The sequence below is a fragment of the Ornithorhynchus anatinus genome, chromosome 12, assembly GCF_004115215.2.
Source record: "Ornithorhynchus anatinus isolate Pmale09 chromosome 12, mOrnAna1.pri.v4, whole genome shotgun sequence".
Classification (NCBI taxonomy): Eukaryota; Metazoa; Chordata; class Mammalia; order Monotremata; family Ornithorhynchidae; genus Ornithorhynchus; species Ornithorhynchus anatinus.
The window spans coordinates 53,853,218-53,879,196 of record NC_041739.1 but is presented as its reverse complement, the minus strand read 5'-3'; the positions used below and the strand labels follow the sequence as shown (position 1 = coordinate 53,879,196).

The 25,979-nt window shown below is 42.5% G+C and overlaps 1 protein-coding gene across 2 annotated transcripts; it reads right to left on the bottom strand.

The window, feature by feature from the left end:
• Positions 1-5,527: 5,527 nt before the first annotated feature.
• On the bottom strand, positions 5,528-25,524 carry ADAD1 (adenosine deaminase domain containing 1). 2 transcript variants are annotated; one of them, XM_029076384.2, is made up of 12 exons: positions 25,410-25,523; positions 22,803-22,984; positions 20,201-20,389; positions 15,483-15,650; positions 14,366-14,434; positions 13,506-13,628; positions 12,775-12,898; positions 12,015-12,185; positions 10,868-11,097; positions 8,837-9,074; positions 7,674-7,806; positions 5,528-5,821 (listed from the first exon to the last, which is right to left on the bottom strand). In XM_029076384.2, exons 2-12 carry the CDS (start codon positions 22,972-22,974, stop codon positions 5,708-5,710), a joined length of 1,731 nt encoding a protein of 576 aa, XP_028932217.1. In that variant the 5' UTR covers positions 22,975-22,984; positions 25,410-25,523; the 3' UTR covers positions 5,528-5,707. The 2 variants fall into 2 exon arrangements, with proteins under 2 accessions (XP_028932217.1, XP_028932218.1); XM_029076385.2 differs by lacking the exon at positions 20,201-20,389 and having other exon boundaries at positions 5,641-5,821; positions 25,410-25,524.
• Between the last annotated feature and the right edge of the window lie 455 nt (positions 25,525-25,979).

The following is a 25,979-nucleotide window of genomic DNA, read 5'->3' as shown; positions in this document are numbered from 1 at the left end:
AGGAATCTAGTCGCCTTCCCTCTTACTTCCCCTACATTCCATCCCCAGGTAATAGTTTGTTTTAATCACCCCACTTTACATCTTCCTCTGTCCTCAGTCCTTGATGTCCCCTTCACCTACCTGACATTTCCCATTTGTTCCCTTATTTCCACACTTCAATTTTTATTCTCTTGACCCTTCTCCATTGATGCTGTTTTCCCCTCCCCAGCCAATTAAGTGTCAAAGTTACCAATTTGAAAAATCACAACCTTTCACCTTTATTACCTGGCCTCAAACACCCTCTTCATTTCCCTCCATAAACCTCTGTACTGGTCCCCAAATACCAGAGCATCTGCTCTATCTGCAATTGGTTAGGGTAGTCAGAGACATCTTTAGAAGAAATGAAGGGAAGGATGAAAATGGAGATGAGAGAGAAAAATAGAGACGAGAGAAAGCATGGAGAAGAGGGGAAAACAGAGGGATAGAGAAAAACAAAAGAGGAGGAAATGAGCTGTATTTTTTCAATTTGGGGTAAGCAGGGAGTTAAACAGGTGTGGTTGGGGATGAGTGGAAAGCAACAAGGGGGAAGCTAAACAAAAGTAAAAGGGCAGTTGGATGGGGGCGTTGGATTGCATCTTTTTAATTCCTTTCTGTTAATTTTTTTCCATTTCTGAAAATGCATTCTTCAATTCACTGGAAGTAAAGTGGCTGGGATGGATGGGGGATGCTTCCATCACTGGCAAAGGGGCTCTGGCTGCTATTTTTCCCTGGGCTGTTATGGTGACTGGACTGGAGATAGCTGAGCATTAGGCAACTGCTGGGTCACTGACTGACTTTAAATCTGTAGGTCACCTATCAAGTGTATGCACTATGATTTCTAGATCTCAGGTTCTGGCTCACTTCCTGTAGCACCAGAGTTGCAAACTCTACAGGGAAGCCAAAATTAAAACCTACAATAAAAGGAATTTTAAACTGTATTCTCATACATTTTGTCTAATATTATCTTCAAGGAAATCCCCTTGAGAAGTCACTTCCTGACCCTAAGCTTTTAAAGAACTACTGTCAAGATGACAATTACAACATAGCTGTAAAAAGATAGAGAAGACAAGGCTTTGATTATGCATTTATCTACACAACTAATCGTTTTAGAGGGACTTCAGAGTTCAGGAATAGCCATGTGAGGTAAAATTTAATTCAGGCATTAATCATTAATAAGAATGATATCCTTATTCAGTTCTTAATACTGGAGATCAATATATTAAGTAACAATTTTCAGGTGCCGACATATCGAAGATAAATAAAATGCCTTTAAAAGCACAATATACTTTGGTACTGACCTCTTAGGAAAATGTTTTCAGTTTTGTTGGCATGTTCTGTGTTAAACTACTGCTGCCCTGAAAGTGGAAAACGTACAAAATCCAACCTTGAAAAGCGATTTCTGAAAATCCTAAATCAAAGTGATTCAGTTGCAGCAAAAACTACAATTCAGGGGTGAAGAGGTATTCTGGTGTTTATAATAATTTCTATTGTCAGGGCTGGAACTATTAAAATGAACATAAAGGAGAACATCTTAGAAGGCCATGTGACCAAACCCAACGAAAGTGTTCTAATTTAAATCGGCTTAGTTTACAGGATGCCATTTGGATCAAAGAATGTCTTAAAGAGGAAATTCATACATTTCCTGTTTACCCAACAATATGCTTTCTCACGTCTTTACATCAAAGTGTGATTATTATCTTTCCCCCCACGCTACTAGCTCATCCATCTATTTCAGTTCTTTATGAAAGAAATGAGACCTGCAACTCAGTAACGATGTGATTCATTGATGTTACTACGATGACAATATTTGCTAACTTGTCTCTTGTTTAATTCAAATGGGTTCTTTTAGAAATAACCCTTATGCAAATGCTCAACAATAAACTTACTAGTAGCAGTAGCAAAATTTATGGGGCTCACTAGTTGCAGTGAATTGTACTAAGAACTTTGGAAGTACAACATACAAGTGACATTCCCTGTCAACAAGAAGCTTGCTCACTAATGGAGGAGACAGACTTAAAAGCATTTACAAAGTAATAAAAAAAAACCCATGAATTTACTGCTGAATAACAACCATGCCTAAGACCTGAGGGGAGGGGCGGGGGAGAGTATAAATGCTAGAGATGGCCAATGGGTTTATAAGACGGGGATATTGGAATTAAATGAGAAAGGCACCCATTGGAGATGAGCTTTTCAGGTACCCCCTGAAATGGGGGAGGACTGTGGTCTGATGGATTCGGGGTGGGAGGGAGCTCCAAGCTGGGGGAACAGCTTGAGAGAAGAGACAGATGAGAGAATCAAGTGCAAAGAACAGCTTGAAGGTTAACTTGGGACGAATGAAGAAAACAGGTGGGGGGAGTTGAAGGTTGAGAAAGTGGATATGTAAGTGGAGTGATTTGGTGGAGAGCCCAGAATTCAATAGTGAGCAGTATGTGCTTGATGTGGAGGGAACCGGAGTGTCAATGGAGACTTCTGAGGATCGGAGAGACGCCTGTGTTGAATTTAAGGAACGATATATTCAGTATCATGTGCATGTAAAGACAGGCCTTTGACAAAGGTTTTCCACTTTTTCCACTGATATTTTCAATGCTTTCCACTGTTTTCTAATTTCTGACTTGCGATGTTCCCAGAGCCTCTGCTCAAGGGAAGCAGCAAGGCCTACTGGAGAGAGAGAGTATAGGAAGTCAGAGGACCTGGATTCTAATCCTGACTCTTCCACTTGTTGGCTGGGTGACCTTGGGCAAGTCACTTCTCTGTGCCTCAGTTTCCTCATCTGTAAAATGGGGGTACATTCATTCAATTGTATTTATTGAGGGCTGTGTGCAGAGCACTGTACTAAGCGCTTTCAAAGTACAATTCGGCAACAGATAGAGGCAATCCCTACCCAACAACGGCCTCACAGGCTAGAAATTAAATCCTACTCCCTCCTATTTTACTGTGAGCCTAATGTAGAACAGGGACTGAGTCCAAACTGATTATCTTGCATTTTTCCCAGTGTTTAGTACAGGCCACAGCACATATGAAGCACTTAAACATCCTAACAAGAAGCACAACCCACTCTCCTGAGTGCTGCACACCTCTTTGATCTATCTATGGCTGTTGCCTCTTCTGCCGTCCATTTCTCTGCTTCTTGAAACAGCTGTTCTGCCTTCTCTACTTGCAGGACTTCCATTTCAAGCCAGCCCATCACCCATTCTCCTCTTAGAGTTCACCCAGTGTACTTATGTTACTCTGAGCCTTACCTGTGTTCCAGGATATCAATGAAGGTGATCATGTCTTGCTCTTGCATGCTGAGTATGGCTCCCAGGCAGTGCTGATCCAGCTGCTCCAGAAGCCGGGAGTGTCTTCTGGGTTAGGTCCAGTTTCACCGCTATTAAGCTTGGGCACCATCACACTAGCATGTTCATATTACATCCCCATCATTTCAGTCACACAGTAAGCTACAAAGACAAGCCTAATGGCAGGAAACAAAGTCTGAGCTCACTTCAAAGGGGGCGTTTAATGCACGTGATTCTCCCCAGCACTGTTGGGAGTTGTTTCTCCAGTGGTCCACGGAACAGTCCTACCTGAATGGAGTGGTCACTGCTCCTACCAATGGGTGTAGGAAGGAGGGAGACCACCAGGGGTTAATTTGGCTTACTATAGTCTGATCTGGCCTCAGGAGCTTGGTGCCTCTGGGCTAGACCTGGCTCTCCAAGGGTTATATCCGTTTGTGCTTCACTGTATGTTTACACTCTGCTAAATGACAGACTCCCTGGGGACAGGGATCATATCTTTTAGCTCTATTGAAGTCTTCCAAGCATTTAATATAGTGATCTCCACACAGCAGGCAATCAGTACTACTGCTTGAACTTTACTTTTACTTTCTTTTCTTATGGTCCCTCCCCACTTAAGCTCATGAGCAACAATCCATTTCGTATCCCGATTATCATTCATCCTCTTCATTTGTCTCCCCCAGTGAAGTTGTGTTATGACTAACGTGACTTGATGCTTGTCAAATGACTGAATTCCAGAATTCTCTTGTCACACTGATGAAACTGCTCAAGGATGTGCATTTGACATCTGTGGTCGGTCCGTGTCCCACAACCATTTAGAAGGCCTATTTCAATTACTTAATAGACTTTCAATTAGAAATGAGGTCTGATAAAAGGCTTGATGTTTCAATTGCTTAAGAGAACTTCAAGTGGGAATGAGGTTTGATACTTCACTTTGTGGTCTACCCAAAGACACTGTGGCCCTTCCTCAGTTTTCCACAGCTTGCCTACTTATATGGCACAGAGTACAGAGAGGCTCTTGATATTTCACAAAATTGTAATGGTTTTTTGTTAGATTACTCTTCTCCACCTGGCGTTGAGACCCCTGAGGACAAAGTTCAGAGCCGTGCAGATTTATACGGCTGTTTGGTGGTGTCAGCAATGCAGCTCAATAGAATAGTTTCCTCATCCCACATTCTCATTATTGCTCTTCCTTTCCTAGGTGTCACTTCCATCTCGTTGCCTTGGCTTTTAGTCATCTTATTCTCCTCCTATCCCCCAAAGGGATCACCAATCCCTGGCTGCCTCTTCCCTTTAAATTCTGCCTCCAGTATTCCAGTTCCAGAAGCTCCAGCCAGTTGTCTGCATTCAGTGGAATGTGTGCTCAGGACATTGTTGTGGCAAAACAGCAACTAACACCTGTCAATCTGCCTAATGGTCCCTGGCCATAAACTAGGAATGAGCATTTTCCACTGCCTTAAGTGGAGGCCAACACTCCAAACAGGCCAAGTAGGAGAAGGAAAAGGTAAGTGCAGTCATCCCCAAGTCTTCTTGATCGAGCAGACTGATCTTGTATCCACCCCAGGGCTTAGCAGTTCTTGGTACATAGTGAAAATGTAATAAATATTATTATGATTGAGGACATACTCAATATATGAAAAGCAATCTGGGTGCCCCCACATTCTTCCTACTCCCCTACCAGAAACCTGGAAGAATGAAGAGAGGAGGAAACAGAAGGTGAGCTCATAAAACCACTTATGGACTTTTTACATAGAAGAAGATTCCTTCCATGACTGTGATCTGGCTGAGCCTCCAACCCACAGGCCGATGTTTGCACAGTGAAAAATAATCAGAGCACACCAGAAAAGTTTCCTCATCAGCCCAATAGTATCCCCAAGTCCACTGGTTGGGAACCACTCACTGGAATAAAGGAAAAGAAAAGCATTCTTTTCCCTCCTTCTATATTAAATTTCCTACTGGGTGGAAAACCAGAAAAAAAGTCCCTCTAAGTAGTTTTTCACAAAGAGGAAACAGACCCCTTAGTTATTTATGCAGTAATTCATGAATATTCTTGAAATTCATAAATATCTAGGAAAAAACCTAAGCCTATGGAATGGCATCTGTAGAGCCACTGGTGGAAATAATGGGTATGGTGGGATCCTCCCTCTGAAACAATGCATGAGTTTTCTTTTAAGGTGTATATGAGATTAGACAATGGTTCTGTAAAGATAACAAAAACAAATGCAGAATGGCCAAGCTGAACAAGGTAAACTGCTTTACTAAAAAGTCTATGTAGTGGAAATTGGCAAATTTCAGCAATCATATGACACTGCTGTTTTATGACACTGATTTGAAAGCTGAAAATTATCAATATCTTTTACAAGTTTACCGGAAAAACACACCTAGAAAACTGCAACAAAGAATGCTACTCCCTTAAATCATATGCTGAACTGGTCAATACATGAAGACTTCACAATCCAGGACCCGTAGCCATGCTGCTTTAAATAGGATTTCAACAGTGTTTTAGCTTCTTGGTAAGGTCCTGACATACCCTTAAAAAGAGAGAAATAATTTGTGTTATTTAGAGTAGTAAATACTGACAGGAAGAGTTTGACCATCTAGCAATAAGGTCTCCAAAGAAACTAATTTTTAAAAAGACTCCGGGTAACATGAGATAAATTTATCGAATAAAAAGAACCTCTAAAACCCTACCACCTGTTTGTTTTATTCAGATCCCTCATTAGGCCAACTCTGGGTTACACTAGTTATGAGAGAAAGACAATAAAGGAGTCAGCAATGTAGTCTAAATGGAAAGTGCATGGGACTAGGAGTCAGGAGACCTGGGTTCTAATTCTAATTCTGCCACTTGTCTGCTGTGTGACCTTTGACAAGTCATTTACCCTCTCTGTCTCTCAGTTTTCCATTTGTCAAATAGGGATAAGCTACCTATTTTCCTCCCCTCTTGAACTGCAAGCCCCATGTGGGACAGCCACTGTATCTGATCTGATTGCCTTGTAGCTATCCCAGGGATTAATAGAGAACCTGGTTATTTTTATTAGTATGGAATTTGAAAATTTCTTGCCCGAGTCTTCAAATAGCATAACATTATTAATGAATACTAAATATGCCAACAATCTAAAATTCTGGAGTTACATTTAAAAAATTATCAGAAGGTTTTTGAATTACCTAAAACATGAGCATTTTAAGTATAATAGTTTTGTACTTTTAGAAATGGAGGGGGATCCTTTATCAGTATTTACTGAGAACTACTATGTACACAGCACTGTGCAATGGATTTGGGATCATGTGGTAGAAGCAGAAGCAGTTTACAGCCGAACAGGGAAAGACAAGAAGACAAACAGCAAACACACACTAGGACCAAGAGTAAGAAGCAGAACTAAAATGAATAAAAACATAAACAGGCTAAAAAAGTAACTGATGCATTTATAAACTGGTCAATAATATACATCTGCTAATAGGAGATGGGAATTAATTGAGGAATGCCTCCTGGAGATGGATTTTTTTTAGAGGACTTCGAAGATGAGGAAGGGAGTTCCACATAAGGGGAGACGGGTATTGGTCACAGCAAGTCAGAAACAGGGAAGTCAAGAATATGCTCCAAAAGAAATTAGCTTAGAAATAGCAAAGAGTGCAAAATAGGACTCAGAGAACAAAAAGACTAAAAAGGTAAGAAGGAAGCATAGGTGGAAAGATGCCGGAGAAGAAGGGGAGGATTTGGGAGAAATTATGTGGAGAAAGAATGAACAGATTCGACATTGCATGCAGGAAATGTATTCTACCAACTCTGTTGTACTGTACTCTCCCAAGCACTTAGTGCAGTTCTCCGCACACGGTCAGAGTCTCAATAAATGCCACTGATTAACAACTGTCTAAATGTGGGAGGCAAAAGACAAGAGGAATCAAAAGGTAAGAATGAAATTTTGAGCTTCTGAAACTCACTGTAAAAGAGGAAAAGCCTTTTCTATAAAGGAAAACCATGATTTTGCAATGGAGAAACACAAGGAATTTCTACAGAAAAATTGCAATATCCATAATATCTGTTGCCGAATTGTATTTTCCAAGTGCTTAGTGCAGTGCTCTGCACACTGTAAGCGCTCAATAAATAAGATTGAAAAAATGAATCCAGCCTAAATTTTGAACCTGCAAACACAAATACACTCATGCCAAATTCAAATTATTAGTTACTTTTGCTACTCCTGTACTGACTAGAAGAGTGTGATACACCCAAAGGGCACTCAAATATTGCAGCTTGTGGGGCTAACAAACAAGTGTATTTCATTTGGGACTTTATTTTAAACTTATTCTTTTCTAAATACGATTGAATGAATGGATTTCTGAATCTGGAAAAAAAAATATTGAAATTACTGTTTGAACAATTCTTACTTTTGCTGTAAGGTATGTTTTAATGCCAAGTAAGTGTTCTCTTTTAGCTTCTTTGGCAAGAAGATTGAAGCGACTCAACATTGCAGCCTTGCAAAGCCGACTTGCCATTGATATGCCACTTTTGAATGGAGAACTAAAGAAGAGGGAAAAATCACATGTTATCTAGAGCATATATCATCAAACATTCAAAATTACATCTACTTGGTCAAGTGATGCTTAATATTTTTATTCAGGATCTTTACATGCCTAACGCCTGACACAAATGCCTGATGGAACTTTTATTCCCAAGCTTTCTGTTTGTCCTTTGAAATTAGGTTGCAAATCAGTTCTGAGTAATACGGGCTGAGACTAGGACGGATTCTAAAATAATGGGCGGTAAGAGAGATGCGATGCCCAGCACCTGAAATGTTTTTGCGAATGGAACAGTTGTTTCTTTCGATAAATGAAATTTTGATTGCTATATGTTTTTCCAGTCGTTAGTCCTCATGATCATGCTGAGGAGGAGAGCCCCGACTGGTAGAGCACACTAAGAGAAGCTGGCAAAAACAGATCTTAGGTTCCCTGCCTCTTCCTCCACCTAGATCCTAGAGCAATTATGGTGCTGATGAAATGTGAAAAACTGCACAACCTCAAAATTGTCTTAAAAAAATGGACTAAAGCGGTTAATACATAACCTGAATGCCTCATTTATTCGGGTGGGCAGTCTTACAAGTGAGAAAACCATATTTTGACTTCTGGAATGGAACACCTAGAAAAAAATGTGTCTGACCCCCAATTGGGTACCCATCAGTCCACTGAGTATAAAAGAGACTGGTAATCATTTTTAGGTGATCTTGAATGTATTTTGCAGGGGCTGAAAATTTTTGCATATTATTACTTTACTGAAATGTATGCGTAGTCTAAAGAAAAGAGAAATTATTTAATGTGACCCGATAATTCAGAAAAACCAAGAGGTTGAGAGGAAAATTGGGAAGAGCAAACTGTTCTGCAAGAGGTTAGTCCTCAATGACTTGAGAAACATTCATTCACATTGCATAATTTACAGAATTATCTAAATCTTTTAAAATGTTGGTCTGGCATTCTATACACCAAATTTGAGACCAGTAAATCAGGTAGTTCTGGGTAAGGAAACATGTACTTTTTTCAAGATTTAAATTCCTAACCTTTCTGTGATCTTCCCACTGGCTCCATCAACAATTTCCAAAGAAATATCCCCTTGGGTCCAATTCAGACTAATTGATTTGTATTCCAATTCGATGTTGCATGAATATGTAGAAGGAACCAAACTAATATGAGGTCTGTTCACCAAGTAAAACATAGGAAGTTTTGAAGTAAGAGTATCATCAACGCGCTGTTTTATAGCTATTTCCAACCCTCTAGTGTCACTGCAGCTTCCATTTCCTGAAAAATAAAATAATAATTATCTACAGAAATTGTTAAAAACAGCAGCCAGGGAGAAAGCTGCAAAAGTCTACTTGTAGACCCAGAAATTTACACTTCAACTCCCTCTAATTTTCCTCAAACTCGACTCTCTCCTGCAAGCTATACCTGACTTACTGGGAACAGCGGATGGGGAGGGATGACAGAAGAGGGGTACTGGGGAATGATCTGAAGTGTAATTTTCCACTACCTTTTGGGGTTGGTCATGATGTCAAACCTGATTCTAAACTGGAACCTAATAAATCCTATTTAAGTTGAGGCAAAGGTATCCCGCAACACAATAGATACCACCACATTTTTGAAGAACATTTTACATACGTGTCCCTGGGCTAGGACTGAATATACAAATTTTGAGGGTTTTTATGGTATCTGTTAAGTGGTCACTAAGTGCCAGCAACTGTACTAAGCCGCTGGGGTGGATACAAGCTAATCAGGTAGGACAAAGTCTATGCCTCACATGAAGCTCATGGTCTTAATTGCTGTTTTACATATGAGGTAACAGGCACAGAGAAGGGAAGTGATTTGCCCAAGGACACAGCAGATAAGAGGCAGAGCTGGGGGAAAGCCTTGAAACCAATAGGGAGAAACAGCATGGCAAAGTGGATAGTGTATGGGCCTGGGAGTCAGATCATGGGCTCTAATCCCACTCCACCACTTGTCTGCTATGTGACTTTAGGCAAGTCACTTCACTTCTCTGGGCCTCAGTTATCTCATCTGTAAAATTGGGGGTTGAGACCCTGAGCCCCAAATGGGACAGGGACTGTGTACAACTCAATTTGCTTGTATTTACATTAGCATATAATAAGTGCTTAATGAATACCATCATTACAGCGTGGCTCAGTGGAAAGAGCACGGGCTTTGGAGTCAGGGCTCATGAGTTCGAATCCCAGCTCTGCCACTTGTCGGCTGTGTGACTCTGGGCAAGTCACTTAACTTCTCTGTGCCTCAGTTCCCTCATCTGTAAAATGGGGATTAAGACTGTGAGCCCCACGTGGGACAACCTGATTCCCCTATGTCTACCCCAGCGCTTAGAACAGTGCTCGGCACATAGTAAGCGCTTAACAAATACCAACATTATTATTATTAATTGGAAGCAGTTTTTGCCTAATGTGGAGGAAAATCTGAAATCCTAATAAATAAGGTAAGGGACTCCAGAGGTAGCTGGATCTAAATAATTCACTCTCCTTTTTACTGATAAAGTATTTCCAGTGAAAAAGGTTTTACATCTTTCACTCTTGAAATTTCTCCCACAATGTAGGCTTTTTATTTGAATCCCTTGATATTACCTCAGGGATGCTGGAAAGTAGCTGGCCACTCTCGTATCCCCTTCCATATGTGAGGACCACTACTTAAGTCACCCATTTGCCTTCAGACTCAAGTCAACATCTCAAGGAAGATTTCCCTTCCTCAGATAAAGAGATAAGAATTTTGGACACAGTCCAGTTCTTGAAGCTAAAAACCTCACAGGGCTGGTTTCTACTGCCAGTAAGACTGTGTACTACTCTATGAGTAGGAAGTCTTTGGAGTAACTATTATGGACCATCACTTGGAGGGTGATGCTTCAACAAGGTTATCTAGAAACTAACATCCTGAATTAATTAATCCCTTTTTACATACTTGAATAAAGTTTCTTCTGTGGCACAGTGCACAGTTTCCATTAATAATATCACATGGAGGGGCATAAAAAACCCCCCAAAAAAACTCTGGAGAAAAACTAGAGAAATAGCCATGTAGAATTAAATAACCAAGCTCACCAACAAGTATGCTACTGATGTAAACTGGCTGAATAAAATGACTCAGCAGTGCTCCTTGAATACCAAGTACCTCCCATCTTGTCAATTTGTCGCTTGAGGACATACTGCTTATTCTACCATCACTGTCTTCAGGGCAGTATACGGTTAGATAAATCTTGCCTTCTACAGCCACATGGAGGCTCAGTTCTTCATTAGCCTCAAATGCAGATATGGAATGAGGATTGAGCCGTCTAAAACAGATCGTAACAGAAAAAGTAGCTTGTTAGCCGATATGCTGAGGAAAAAAGCCGGTACTTGCCAATTTTTCAGACTTTGTAAAAGGCTATAGGTAAAAAGACAGTAATGGCCCCAGTGAAGGGAAATAAGGGAGCTGCATAATTCTGATGATGCCCCTACACGAAGCCCATTAGCCCCAGGAAGAGACAAGAGCAAGGAGAAGGAGCTCACTAAATGGCTATATCACTGATCCATTGTTAAATTTAGCCCCCAGAAAAGTCACTTGGCTACAATGTTCACTTTCAAACTTGAAGAAAAACTATATTTCCTCCTCACACACATGTACATCCTTCCCCAAATCTATCAAATAACAGAGAGCCATGGAGAAGGAAGGAGGTGAAAGCTAAGGTTGAGGTGGTGGCTGCAAAGGAAGAGGGAGCCAGACTGAGGCAACTTTAAGGATCTTGGAGGAGCAAAGACAGGAGGGCTATGGAGAGAGCTGGTTTAAGGGAATTAGGAGAAGCCTAAGATTTTCTCAAACCCCCTCGTCACTTCTTTTCCAAACTTTCCCAAGCCAGCTCTCTCACTAACCAATATCTTTCATACCTCCAAGCTGGAGGAACAACCTGATAATTGAACATGAATTTACACATGCTGCATTAATGTCTTTCACAAACAGAAACATACTTTCTCGCTCATATTCAAAACACTCAAGGACAAAACTATATAAATATAATTAAATGGATATATGTATATATATATTTTTAAAAGAAACCTAGTCATCTGAAAGTTCAGACGTAAGGGAGAAACGTGCACCATTTCTCACTCAGGGATGGGAACTGGAGAAATAATGACCATGCCACAGAATGGGAGGCAGAAACTATCCATCAACAAGAGTGTATTCTACAGTTTATATACAACAACTACTTACAACTGTGACTTTATTTGAGCAGATCCTTTTGGTAACTGATTCAAATATAGGTGAATGTTTGTATTCTGCTTTATAGCGAGTAAATTAGATGCTGGTTCAGTACAAAAAATGGATTTTTCCATCATGATGGGATTTTTACTGTAGAACAGTAGAAGTTGTCTATAAAAGTACCTAAAATAAAGAATAACAATTTCAGAAATCTAAAACAGAATTAACTAAAAGCTGTCTTGACCATCCTAACAGTTTAAGCGACTCTCCACCAAGAATAAAGAAATTTGTTGAGAAAGTGCTTCTTAGAATCCTCCCAGTAGTTACAAAACCCCAGGGGTGAGAGGTAATAATAATTAAGATGATACACTGTGATACCTGTCAAGGGCTTACTACGCACCAATTACTCTACTAAATGATGTCAATACAAGCTAACCAGGTCAGACACAGTAGCTGAGAAGAAACATGGCCTCACGGATAGAGCACAGATCTGGGAGTCAGAAAGATCCGGGTTCTAATCCTGTTGCCACTCATCTGCTCTGAGACCTTGGGCAAGTCATTTAACTTCTTTGTGCCTCAGTAATCTCATCTGTAAAATGCAGATTAAAGACTGAGCCCCATGTGGGACAAGGACCCTGTCCAACCTGATTAGCTTGTATCCACCCCGGCGCCTAGTACAGTGCCTGGAACATAGTAAGTACTTAACAAATGCCATAAAAAACCAAAACAAGCAACAAGTTTCACTGTGCCATACTAAGGGTAATTATCTTACCTGAGAAGAGAACGTCTTGCAGTAACAAGAGCATGTGTGTCATGTAACACCCTCCCATCAGGTTGAATGCCTTGACTGTAATTGTATTCTCCAGTGCCTAAAGCTACAACTTCACATTGTCCACCTGAAAATGAAAAGCAAATCATTTTCACCTAGTGTTCCCATATACACAAAGTTGTTGGGCAGGGTGTCACACACAAAGGTTCTCCAGTTGGCTGGGAACGAGTTGAAGCCACTTGTAGGGTTTAAAGTGGAACAAGTGGCATTTCTTTAGCCTAAACCTCGCACTCTTACCCCTATCTTTTCCACTGGCTAGCCTGCTGATACATAAAAAAGGGGTGTGCACTCATGAGCTTATGGCAGAAAATTATGATTCTTATCAGAAAGCCATGGGGATATGAAGGAGGAGGCTATTGAAAGCAGCAGAAATAGGATTAAAAGGCCAAGGCTTCTTCTCTGCTTTCCACTACAGAAGGGTCAGAGAGCAGAGTCAACATGGCCTCCCTACAAAGAGAAGGCAACCCTTATGGGGAATGAGGTGAGAAGAGACAGAGAAAAAAATTATCAGAGAAGAGAATAAACAGAAGTATTGCTACTCAGCCTGTGGATAAATGGGACATTTACTGTACAGTAGATCTTTAACCCATAGTTAAATGGGCTTTAAATTAAAGGTTAAATTAAACCTTTAATTTTTTTTTTCTAAATCACTTAACGGAAATGTTTAGACTTACCCCCGTCAATTATGAAAGCAGCCAATGAGCGGCTACAACTCTGATACTCTGAATGTTTAGCAATTAAATGATCAAATGTCTCCTTGATGACTCCACAGATCTTTTCATATTGCTGATGTCTTCCTTTAGTAAAAAGACAAAACAGCCACAGACATTTTTACAGACCCTCACCTTTCTCTCCAGCTCAGGGCATCCACATATGTACTTTCTTAACTCACAACTGGACTGAAGGCAAAATTTATGCTGATAGAGGGGGTAAACCTGATTCATGGGCATTTTTCATACGAAATTGACCCCTAAACCTCAACTGCCACCACCTGCAAATTCCACATCTCTTTCTTACTTTTAGGTGCCTGAAGAGGGGGACATAGATGGCAAGTCAGGTGCAGACGTTTCTTAATTTCAAATCTTGCCTATTTCCAATTTCTACCAGAAGAAAGATTTAGGTATGATTTTCAAGACCCATAAAATAATCCTTCACTAAAGATGACACATGAAATTAAAAAAAATCAAAAACTAAAATTGTTGGTCTGCATGTATTCAAGGAGCACTTATAGATTACAAAGCTCTGGACAACCAGAAATGTGCTAGGGACACCGTTAGTTAGTATGGGAGAATTTACATTCTAGTTCCAGTTAATTGGACGTGATTCTATTTATTGCTATTGTTTTTGTCTCTTGATTCTATTTATTGCTATTGTTCTTGTCTGTCCGTTTCCCCCGATTAGACTGTAAGCCCGTCAAAGGGCAGGGACTGTATCTGTTACCGATTTGTACATTCCAACTGCTTGGTACAGTGCTCTGCACATAGTAAGAGCTCAATCAATACTATTGAATGAATGAATGAATGAACTCTCCTACCGGAATGAGTCTTTGGAGTACATTTTGATTCAGGTTGAACAACAGGCTCCTCAGGTATGAGGAGAGGACCTAAAAAGAGATTCACACGTTAGGAAATCTATATAGCATTTCTTGTTTTTTCTAAAGTTTCACGTTTAAAAAACAGTCAGTCTGCCCATAACACGTTTTCACTCTGCATTCTGGATGGAATGTGGCTGAAGAATTAGGGATCATTCTCCCAACGACATGCATGTATCTGGACCGACAGCAAGGCCGTAGTGAAAAAACCAGCTTTGTGTCCATGCAGCACAAATGCCATCTCATCAGTTTTCCTTAATCATGAATGGGACTCCTGAGATGGAGGATGACTGACAAATAAAACTAGGTTCTCTATAGAAAAATCCCCCATTAAAAGAAGTTTCTGAAACATCTTTGTTCAAAGTCTACATTTTAATGGGTCCTTTTGAAAGTCTTCAAATTTTAAACTGAGGAAACATGTTCTTGAAATTACTTTATCTGGACTGGCTGTGGCCCCAGTGTCGGACTCGAGAAGTGCCATTCCCCACAGGTGTAGCAAAATGAGTTCTACTCTTCATCCATCTTCCCAGATCTACTGTACAACCTAGGGAGGAACCAACTTCCGCCTCCCCCCGTGTGCTTTGCTAACTGGCCTGCTTCCTGGACCAGTTAGAACACCTAAAACAGAACTGATTATTTCGCATCTGTTCCTGACAGCTTCTTAGGATGTATACAAAATTCCAGTCCCGTGGCCCAGCCCAAGGAGGAGGGGTGTGTGTGGTGTGTGTGTGTGTGTGTTTCCACTTTCCCCTGATTTTGCCTCAAAGCTTTCCAATTTCCACCATCCACCTGCCGAGAGATTGTTTTAAGTAGATTGATTCCCAAAGAACTATTTTCCTCCATCACTATGTTTAGTATAAGAATATCTAACATAAATAATAGAAGGAATTATTTTTTAAAATAAGGCTTTTCAGTGTTGCTTGAGGAACCAAGAGTTATCCTTCACTCATGAGATGGTTCTACTTGGAAAAAAACACAAATCCTTTCAAGCCCAGCTTTATAAAGAATATTTCAGAAAGACCAGTGGACTTCAGAAATACAGTGTAATAGGACTATTTACCTGGTGTTTCTAAATCCTCTGGTTCAGGATTATCCGGAAGTAGAAGTTCATCAAGAGCCAATTTTGCCGCATTGGATCTAGCCTCTTTTTTATTTTGTCCCAAGCCAGTCTTGTATTGAATGCCATCCACCACAGCACAGAAAGCAAAATAAGGTCCCAAAACATTACCTTCAAAGAAATGAACAGTGAAATGAGGTTGGTAATGCTGCCATTTTTCAAAACCCAAACCAACCATTATCTTGCAAAACCATAACAAAGTGACTACTTGGTGAGACGACTGGCTGTACCACGAATTACTTCAACTATTTCTGACACTTCCAGAGGGGCAGACATATAATCCTCCTCACTACAGATAATATCGTGAACATCCATTAAGGTTTCGCTTTGACCCAGCCATCAGCCTACTGACAGCAGGCGAATGCTGAGCCGATATTACTAGTTCTACCGCAAGCTGATGCGGGGGTGGATGGGTGGGAGCTTTCAGGCCCAAGTTGACCCTAAAGCTGAGTTTATGCTGTCCTTGGAAGCTGTCTTCCTAAAGGTCCTCTGGACATCAACGGCTTAGAGCAGCTACTATCTGGGCTTGTATCTTAGGCTGGGTCAGAACTTCACTGGCCCCTGAGGAGGGTGAAGGAAAGTTCACCCAGGCGAGGCAATCATGTCACGTCCAACTCGCTCGAGTAGCACTCTGAGATGTTAAATGTGGGTGCCGAGTTGAGGCAAGGCCGGGTGCTATGTGACTTGGGGCAAGTCACTTCCCTTCTCTGTGTCTCAGTCACCTCATTTGTAAAATGGGGATTAAGACTGTGAGCCCCACGTGGGACAATGTGATTACCTTGTATCAACCTCAGCGCTTAGAACAGTGATTTGCACATAATAAGCACTTAACAAATACCATCATTATTATTATCATTACTTCCCGGCAGCCAGAGTTAGTCAGGACATATAGGGCTTAGCAAGTGCTGAGCCCGCAGGCTTGTCGGGGCCACCACTTCAGGGGTTGAGAAAATAGGAGGGAACAATGCAAATGACTGGTTCTGGTGCCATCAACAGCCCCTTTCTCCAACTGTCACTATCTCAACTATCTCACAGAGCTTCTCCTAACGCCGACACGCCCATGTGCAAAGGAAGGGATTGTCTCACTGGGCCTGTGGCCAGAAAAAGCAGCTCAGGTCAAGAAGCAGGAAAAAATTTACATAGCTTATCTCGAACCAACACATCTCAAATGGAGGAAGGGGAAAAAAAGACTTCAGTAATGTTTTGCTCACATTATTATTATTATTATGGCATTTGTTATTTGCTTACCTTGTGCCAGGCAAGGTACTAAGGGCTCTATGTTACTAAAAAGATTATTTCTTATAATCTGAGCCTCATACAATTTTTAAAATGAGGGCCCATGAGTATCATTATTAGGATTATTTCTAACCAATTGTCTTTAGCTAATTTTTATGCACCAATCCGAATTGAACTTCCCTTGATCAATGGGTAGGGCCGCAGGAAGGATCATTTTTTTCCTCCCCAACGGCACACGATCCCAATTCTTTCAATTACTATGAAATCTCTTTTAACAATAGCTATCAGTGCAGGAGGGAAGGTCTACTAAAAACATCTTTCCATTTAAACACCATGAGAGGGGAAAGTACAACAGAAGAGAGGCAGCGTGGCTTAGTGGATAGAGCACGGGACTGGGAGTCAGGACCTGGGTTCTAATGCTGACTCTGCCACTTGTCTGTTGTGACACCTTGGGCATGCCACTTCAATTCTCTGAGCCTCAGTTACCTCATCTGTAAAATGAGCCCCATGGGGGATAGGGACTGTGTCCAATCTGATTAGCTTGTATTTAACCCAGAACTTAGTACAGTACCTGGCAGGTAGTAAGCACTTAAATACCATTTTGCAAAAACAGACCATTGCTCTTGGGATATGAGCATTTGTGGGCAGGATTCTGCCATTTTGGCTTCAACAGTTTTGCTACACCCCAGTTAAAACTCCAGAGTGTTTACATGAAATCAGTGTTAAACAGAAGACTTCTAGGAAAAAAAAAAGTTTTCATTGGAAACAATGTGAAGTGCATGAATGCAACCTCAAGATCCAAAAATTGACTTAATATGAATACATTAAACAGTGAATTAAAAACTGGAGTAACTTTGGTTATGTGATCATCTAGTAATGTAAATGTACACCACTTATGTATTTTGATTTTTAGATGTACATAACTAAATTACAGCACTTATTTTTCAGCACTTAGGTATCCTGTACTACAGTAGTAGCGATATGCTCTAATCTGTGCTAAATTATAATAGGCTTCAGTCCCTCTATCCAAAACACTTCAGAGGGAGGGGAAGGGAAATGTTTACACTAAGATACACTTGGCTGCATTTTTTTGAAAGTACAGTGCTAGTACTCCAGTTCAATAGCAGTGAGAGAGTGATCCATGGGTCTTTGAGGATGGCAGTCCACACATCTCTCAATCAATTGATGGTATTTATTGAGCACTTCCTGTGTGCACAGCTCTGTAATAATAATAATGATGGCATTTAGTAAGCTCTTACCATGAGCCAAACTCTCTTCTAAGCACTTGGCTAGATACAAGGTAATCAGGTTGTCCCAAGTGGGCCTCACGTTCTTAATCCCTATCTTCCAGATGAGTAACTGAGGCAAAGAGAAGTCAGGTGACTTGCCCAAGGTCACGCAGCAGACAAGTGGTGGAGCCGGGATTAGAACCCCCATCCTCTGACCCCCAAGCCCGTACTCTTCCACTAAGCCACGCTGCTTCTACCTTGATCCCTTGGAGATCCCTGAAGTACAGGCTTCAATTCCAAGAGAATTCAGAGGCCAGCTGTCAAAGACTCACAGGCTTGGAGCCTCCAGGAGATCCTCGAACAGACCAGGTCACACTCAAAACTCCAGCACAACTTCGAGAGGCTTTAGGAGCGCAAAGAGCCAAGCGAAGACAGAAAAGTGGATAGAAGACTGCCTGACTTCCTGTTTGTTCACAGAACCCAGCTTTTTTTTTCTTAAGGTATTTTTTTAATGATCTTTGTTAAGCACTTACTATGTGCCAAGCACTGTCCTAAGCATCGGGGTAGATAGAAGATAATCAGGATGGAAATAGTCCCTGTCCCACATAAGGTTTGCACTCTTAATCCCCATTTTACGGACGAGGGCTCAGAGACGTTGTGACTTGCTTGCCCAAGGTCACAAGGCAGACAAGTGACAGAGCTGGGATTAGAACCCAGGTCCTCTGACTCTCAGGCCTGTGTTCTTTCCACTAGGCCACATGCTTCTAGCTTTGGTGTTGGATGATTCTGGATCTTGGGGCGGAAAAGAAATAGAAACCAGTCTGCTTCTCTGCAACTTTAATATTTCATGACTGTGAAAAGCAGATAATCAATATCCTAAGTGTTGAGTTCAGAGTTTTACTGCCCAAATCTCATTATGAAGATTACTGCATTTGTTAAGCACATGTCAAGCACCGCTCTAAGTGTTGGGATAGATAGGCGTTAATCAAGTTAGACACAGTCCCTGTCTCACAAGGGGCTCACAGACTAAGTAGGGAGGAAAACGGACCTTAAATCCCCAATGATGAAGCTGAGGCCCAGAGAAGTTACACTGACTTGCCAAGGTCACAGAGCAGGCAGGGGGCAATGCTGGGATTACCGTAACCATTGACTTTTAACCTTGTGCCTAATTTTATAGTCCTTTACCACCTAATTTTCAGGATCAAAATCATGGCCCCCAGATTGTAGTCTGAATTCTTAGATGTGAGTAGTTGATAAGCTGACCCTGCTGGCCAACGGGAACATTTCCTTCCTTCATTTTTCCTCTTCTTCAGCTTTTCATTCTGTTTGCAAACCAAACTACCGCTGAATCGTGCGGCGTAGTAAACAGAAGCTAACGGACCCACCGTAATCCTTGTCGGGTAATGTGCGGAAACAGGAAGTAGGAGTTGAGATTTGTCAAACCACCTCCTTTATTTCGGTGCAACAGGACACTGCAGAGCTTTCGCTCCCATCCCACTCAGCAAGAGCTGGGGATTTTAAAGTGTGAAAATACGAAGAGCTCTTGAATATTTTATTCCCTCTAGAGAGTTGCTCTATGTCACACCTTGCTTTTTCAAATACAGGGCCCAAAAGGCAAACCACAGCAAGGCAAAGATTTTAGCTTGAATGGGCATGAGTCACAGCCTCAAAATCCCGATATACTCAGCAATCTGCTTTTTTGTTATGTGTGTTTGTGTTATTTTTAATGGTACTTAAGTATTTACCTGAGCCAATCACTGTACTATGAGCTAGAGTAGATACAAGATAATCAGGCGGGGCACAGTCCCTCTCCCATATGGGGCACACAGCCTAATTAAGAGGGAGTGAGATTTAATCCCCAATTTACAGATGAGGTAACCGAGGACCAGGGCAGTTAACTGCCTGACATAGAACAGACAACTGGCAGAGCCGGGATTAGAAGTCCTCTGACTCCCCAGTCCGAGCTCCTTCCCAGTAGGCAAAGTTGCTTCTCTGTTACTAGATTTCTTTGATGAGGACAATAAGGACCTCCTGGTCCTTCTTTTATGTCAGGAATTGGCGACATATTGCTGAACTATATGTGACACGCTCCAACAACCTTCAAAGGCAGCAAAACATCTCTGAGCTAATTAGTTCTCTCCCAGAACATAGATTTCTACTCCCAGGGGAATGGGGCAAATTCATTTATGTACTTACCTGTAGTTACAGTTTCTTTAAGGTCAAGCTGAACACGTTGCATTTGGGCAAACTGGTGCAAGGCTGAGACTGGGTTTATCTCTCCACGCTTGAACTTCATAATAAATTCCCTAGGGATTTTCTTTGGAGGAAGGATAGCATTGAAACTTGGAGGAATTATTTTGGACAACTGGGGATCCGGAAAATTACCTGAAAACATTTGTTAGAGTACAGAGTTACCTTAGCCAGACAGAGGAGTAAAACTACCTCCTCAAACCCTAACTTCCTTTAAAAAAAAGTGTCATGCACCAAACATTCTTCAAGGTGCTGGAGCTCTCAAAATAGAGGTGCCTGCATTTTTTTTTAACGGCACTTCTTAAGCACTTACCATGTGCCAGATACTGTACTAAGTGACTAGGTAAACTCGCTGTGGACAGGGAACTTATCAACTCTTGTTATATTGTACCAAATGCTTACTTAGTACAATGCTCTGCACACACTAAGTGTTCAGTAAGTACAATTCTTTGACTGATCGGTAAACATGAGACAATCAGGTTGAACATAGTCCCTGTCCCACAAGGGACCTACAGTCTAAGTCAGAGTGGGAGGATCTTTTTTTATGGTACCTATTAAATAGTTATTATTCTAAGTGTTGGGGCGATAGAAGAAAATCAGGATGGACACAGTCCCTGACTCCAGGGTCTAAGTAAATTTAATCCCCATTTTAAAGATGAGGTAACTGAGGCACAGAGAAGGTAAGTGACTTTCCCAAGGTCATAGAGCAGGTAAGTGGCAGAGCCAAGATTAGAACCCAGGTCCTCTGACTTCCAGACCCCTGCTCTTTCCACTAAGCCATGCTGCGTCACTCAAACTATCATTGGTAGCACAAGAGCAAACTACTCCCTTCGCCTCACCCCCTTGAGTCTATCCCAATGTCTTCCATTACTTTTTGGCCACTCTTCCCTCCTTTCCCAAGTGGGGGGATGCAGAGGTGGTTAGGCAACCAGTTCTTGAGGAATCAGGAGATGCAGATGAATTTTTTTTGAAAAGTCATCTGGGCAAGAGGTCAAGTGTGGACTGGGGTAGGGAGAGATGGGAGGCAGAGAGGTCAGTGAGGAGGTGATGCAGTAATCAAGGTTGATAGGGTAAGTGTTTGGGTCATCAGAGTAGCAGTCTGGATTGAGCGGAAAGGCTGGATTTTATCAATGCTGTGAAGGTAGCGCTGACGGGACTTGGTGAGATTGAATAGATGGGCTAAATAAGAGAGATGAGACAGGATGATGGCAAAATTATGGATTTGTGAGGCAGGGAAGATAATGATATTGACTACAGGTGAGAAGCAGCGTGGCTCAGTGGAAAGAGCAGGGGCCTGGGAGTCAGAGGTGGTGGTTTCTAATCCCTGCTCCACCACTTAGCTGTGTGACTTTGGGCAAGTCACTTAACTTCTCTGTGCCTCAGTTACCTCATCTGTAAATGGGGATTAAGACTGTGAGCCCCATTTGGGACAACCTGATTACCTTGAATTAACTCCAGCGCTTAGAACAGTGCCTGACATACAGTAAGCACTTAACAAATACCATCATTCTTCTTCTTCTTAGCATTATTATTATTACAGTGATGGGAAAGATGGGAAGGACAAGGTTTGGGTGGGAAGATGAGGATCTCTGTTTTGAACATGCTTAGTTTGGGTTATTGGTGGGACTCCAGCCACCTACCACTCCACATTCAATTCTAGCATCTACAATCCAGCATTCTAGAATGTAGCACTCTATTCAATTCTTCTGCTCAATTTCTCTGTCTTAAGTCACAGGGCCAAGGGCTCAACAGTCATTCAGAATGGGAGACTCCATCAACAGCCCGAGGTTATGGTGGAGGGCGGAGGAGTGTGAGGGGGCACCCACCTCCTTCAACCACGGTGTCGACTTCCCTTTCCACAAGGAAAGCAATAGAGGACTCGCTGCCACACGGTGCTGTTACAGTAACTTTTTACCATCAGTTTTAAAGCTCTCACTCAGCTCAACCCCTCTCACCGTGCTGATTTCCCACCTCAACCTAGTCCACATACTTGGTTCCTCTATGGCCACCTCGCTGCACCTCCATCTTTCATTCATTCATTTATTTATTAAGCGCTCGTATTTACTGAGCGCTTATTGTGCTCAAGGCACTATACTCAGCGTTTGGAAAGAGTACAATATAACAACAGACACATTCCTGCCCACAACGAGCTCACAGTCAGGAGGGGGTAACAGACATTAATGTAAATAAATAAATAATAGATAAATTACAGATATATACATATGTGCTATGGGGATGGGAGGATGAGAGTATGCAAAGCACTGTGCTGAGCACTTGGGAGAATACGATATAACAACAGACACACTGCCGTCCACAACGAGCTTACAATCTAGCTTCTTTTTCAAAGCCAACAGACAACTATTCTCTCCACCTTTGTAGCCTTTTTTTTTTTAAATGGGATTTGTTAGGGGCTTACTTTTTAACCAAACAGTTGAAAGATTAGACTATAAACTCTTTGAGGGTGGGGCCGGTTCTACTTCTACCTAAAAGCTGGGTGTAGGTCTCAGGGAACATGTAAGCACTCAAGTGATTGTGTATTAAACCTCACCTGTGATGGCTGTAATCTTGGATGCCAAACTGGAAGTTCTGTAACTTTCCGATATTGGAGATTCTGAGGGCACGATCACCGTCTTGGAAGGCGACTGGATAGGCAAGTTCTTTTTTAGCATTTGAGCGAAGCTGGGGACCTGCGGACTCCCAAACCAGTTGTTGCCAGACATTTTCTTGGGTCTACAAATCAAGAAGAGCCAAAGATGAAAACGAGGGGCCTCACACAAAGGAACTGCTACCACCAGGACCCTTCTTCATTCATTCAATAGTATTTATTGAGCGCTTACTATGTGCAGAGCATATGCACATATGTACAAATTGGCAGCAGATAGAGACAGTCCCTGCCCATTGACGGGCTCACAGTCTAATCGGGGGAGACAGACAGACAAAAACAATAGCAATAAATAGAATCAAGGGGATGGACATCTATGCCAAGCTTTCCCAGCTTGGTTTAAAGAAAAAGAAAAGCTTTATCAATAAAATAAGGAGAAGCAGTGTGTCTCAGTGGAAAGAGGCCGCGATCAAGCAGCCACGATCAAAGTCTCCCATAGGAGTCAGAGGTCGTGGGTTCTAATTCCGGCTCCGCCACTTATCAGCTGGGTGACTTTGGGCAAGTCGCTTCACTTCTCTGGGGCTCAGTGACCTCATCTGTAAAATGGGGATGAAGACTGTGAGCCCCACGTGGGACAACTGACGACCTCAGCATTCAGAACGGTGGTTGGCACATAGTAAGCGCCTAACAAACATCATTATTATTATTATTATTGTGAATAATAAAAGTCAAATCTGGGTTATGCTCAAATTCAACTGCTTTTTTAAAGCCGGACAGCCCCCATTTCACCCACTATTTCTGGGCAAAGAGGGCGTCAGGCCCTTCTCGCTAAAAAGGGGGTTTGGAGAAGGGTGGGAGAGTGAAGGAATAATAATGTTGGTATTTGTAAAGTGCTGCTATGTGCTGACCACTGTTCTAAGTGCTAGGGTAGATACAGGGTAATCAGGTTGTCCCACGTGAGGCTCCCAGTTTTCATCCCAGTGCTTAGAACAGTAAGCGCTTAACAAATACCAACATTATTATCCCCATTTTCCAGATGAGGGAACTGAGGCCCAGAGAGGTGAAGTGACTTGCCCAAAGTCACACAGCTGACAAGTGGCGGAGCGGGGATTAGAACCCACGACCTCCGACTCCTACGGGAGATTTTGATCCTGGCTGCTTGAAATAAAAAAGAATAATGATAATGGCATTTGTGAAGGGCTTACTAGGTGCAAGCACTGTTTTAAGCACTGGGGGGGGAGGGTGAATACAAGGTGACTAAGTTGTCCCCTGTGGGGCTCCCAGTCTTCATCCCCATTTTAATAATAATGTTGGTATTTGTTAAATGCTTACTATGTGCAGAGCACTGTTCTAAGCACTGGGGGAGAGACAGGGTCATCAGGTTGTCCCACGTAGGGCTCCCAGTCTTCATCCCCATTTTAATGATAATAATAATGTTGGTATTTGTTAAGTGCTTAGTATGTGCAGAGTACTGTTCTAAGCGCTGAGGTGGATACAGGGTAATGAGGTTGACCCACGTGGGGCTCCCAGTCTTCATCCCCATTTTAATAATATTAATAATAATAATAATGTTGGCATTTGTTAAGCGCTTACTATGTGCAGAGCACTGTCCTAAACGCTGGGGTGGATACAGGGTAATGAAGTTGTCCCAAGTGGGGCTCCCAGTCTTCACCCCCATTTTAAGAATAATAATAATGTTGGTATTTGTTAAGCGCTTACTATGTGCAGAGCATTGTTCTAAGCACTGGGGGAGATACAGGGTCATCAGGTTGTCCCATGTGGGGCTCTCAGTCTTCATCCCCATTTTAATAATAATAATATTTGTATTTGTTAAGCGCTATGTGCAGAGCACTGTTCTAAACGCTGGGATGGATCCAGGGTAGTGAGGTTGTCCCACGGGGGGCTCCCAGTCTTTATCATTTTAATAATAATGTTGGCATTTGTTAAGCGCTTACTATGTGCAGAGCACTGTTCTAAGCGCTGGGGGAGATACAGGGTCATCAGGTTGTCCCACATGGGGCTCCAGTCTTCATTCCCATTTTAATAATAATAATAATGGTGGTATTTGTTAAACACTTACTATGTACTGAGCACTGTTCTAAGCGCTGGGGGAGAGACAGGGGAATGAGGTTGTCCCACGTGGGGCTCCCAGTCTTCCTCCCCATTTTAATAATAATAAGGATAATAGTGGCATTTGTTAAGCACTTACTATGTGCAGAGCACTGTTCTAAGCACTGGGGTGGATACAGGGTCATGAGGTTGTCCCTCGTGGGGCTCCCAGTCTTCATCCCCATTTTCCAGATGAGGTCACTGAGGCCCAGAGAAGTGGAGCGCCTCGCCCCCAGTCACCCGGCTGACAAGAGGCAGAGGCGGGATTTGAACCCACGACCTCGGGCTTCCCCAGCTTGGGCTCTTTCCCTCCAAATAATGTAAATCTCCCGATGTGGGGGAGCTTGGTGTGGGTCGGTCCTTCCTTCCCTTCCCTCCTGCCTTTCTTTCTCTCTCTCTCTCTCTCTCTCTCTCTCCCTCTCTCTCTCTCTCTCTCCCTCCTACCTTCGCAGGCCCCCACTTTCTGCCCACCGACGCCACCGAATTAAGGGGGGGGGCCGCGCATGCGCAGCAGGCCGCAGCTGTCAAACTGCCGCAGGCCTCCGGCCTTCCTCGTGCCCCTCGAGGCTTCGCCCAATCGCCAGCCGTCTCCACCCTTGTTTCTAGGGCCCTCCGCCAATCAGCGGCCGCCCCTGCGTTTCCCCCCCCCACGGCGCGTGGCGTCACAGAGAAGGCGGGAAAAAAAGGCGCGAATAGCGGCCTCGTGCTCGGCCGTTAGGGCGGGGCTCGCGCCTCCCTGTGGCGCCGAGGTCGGCAAGATGGCGGGGCGCCCTCATTCATTCATTCACTCATTCATTCATTCGATAGTATTTACTGAGCGCTTACTCCCCTCAGGGCGCCTCTTGCCATCCCCACAGGGCAGACGCATTTTCAACCTTCTCCCTCGCCCACCACCGCCATCCCGTCTGTGCCCGCCTCTCCCAAATCAATAATATTTCAGATGTTGGTATTTGTTAAGCCCTATGTGCGGAACACTGTTCTAAGCGCTGGAGAAACATCGTGGCTCAGTGGAAA

Coding starts and splice junctions, on each gene's coding strand:
- ADAD1 (XM_029076384.2), bottom strand. CDS start 22,974: ATGTCTGGCAACAACTGGTTTGGGAGTCCGCAGGTCCCCAGCTTCGCT. Junction 13,629..14,365: donor TACTCCAAAGACTCATTCCG/GTAGGAGAGTTC, acceptor TTTTTACTAAAG/GAAGACATCAGCAATATGAA. Junction 7,807..8,836: donor AGTGGGAAGATCACAGAAAG/GTTAGGAATTTA, acceptor CCTCTTCTTTAG/TTCTCCATTCAAAAGTGGCA.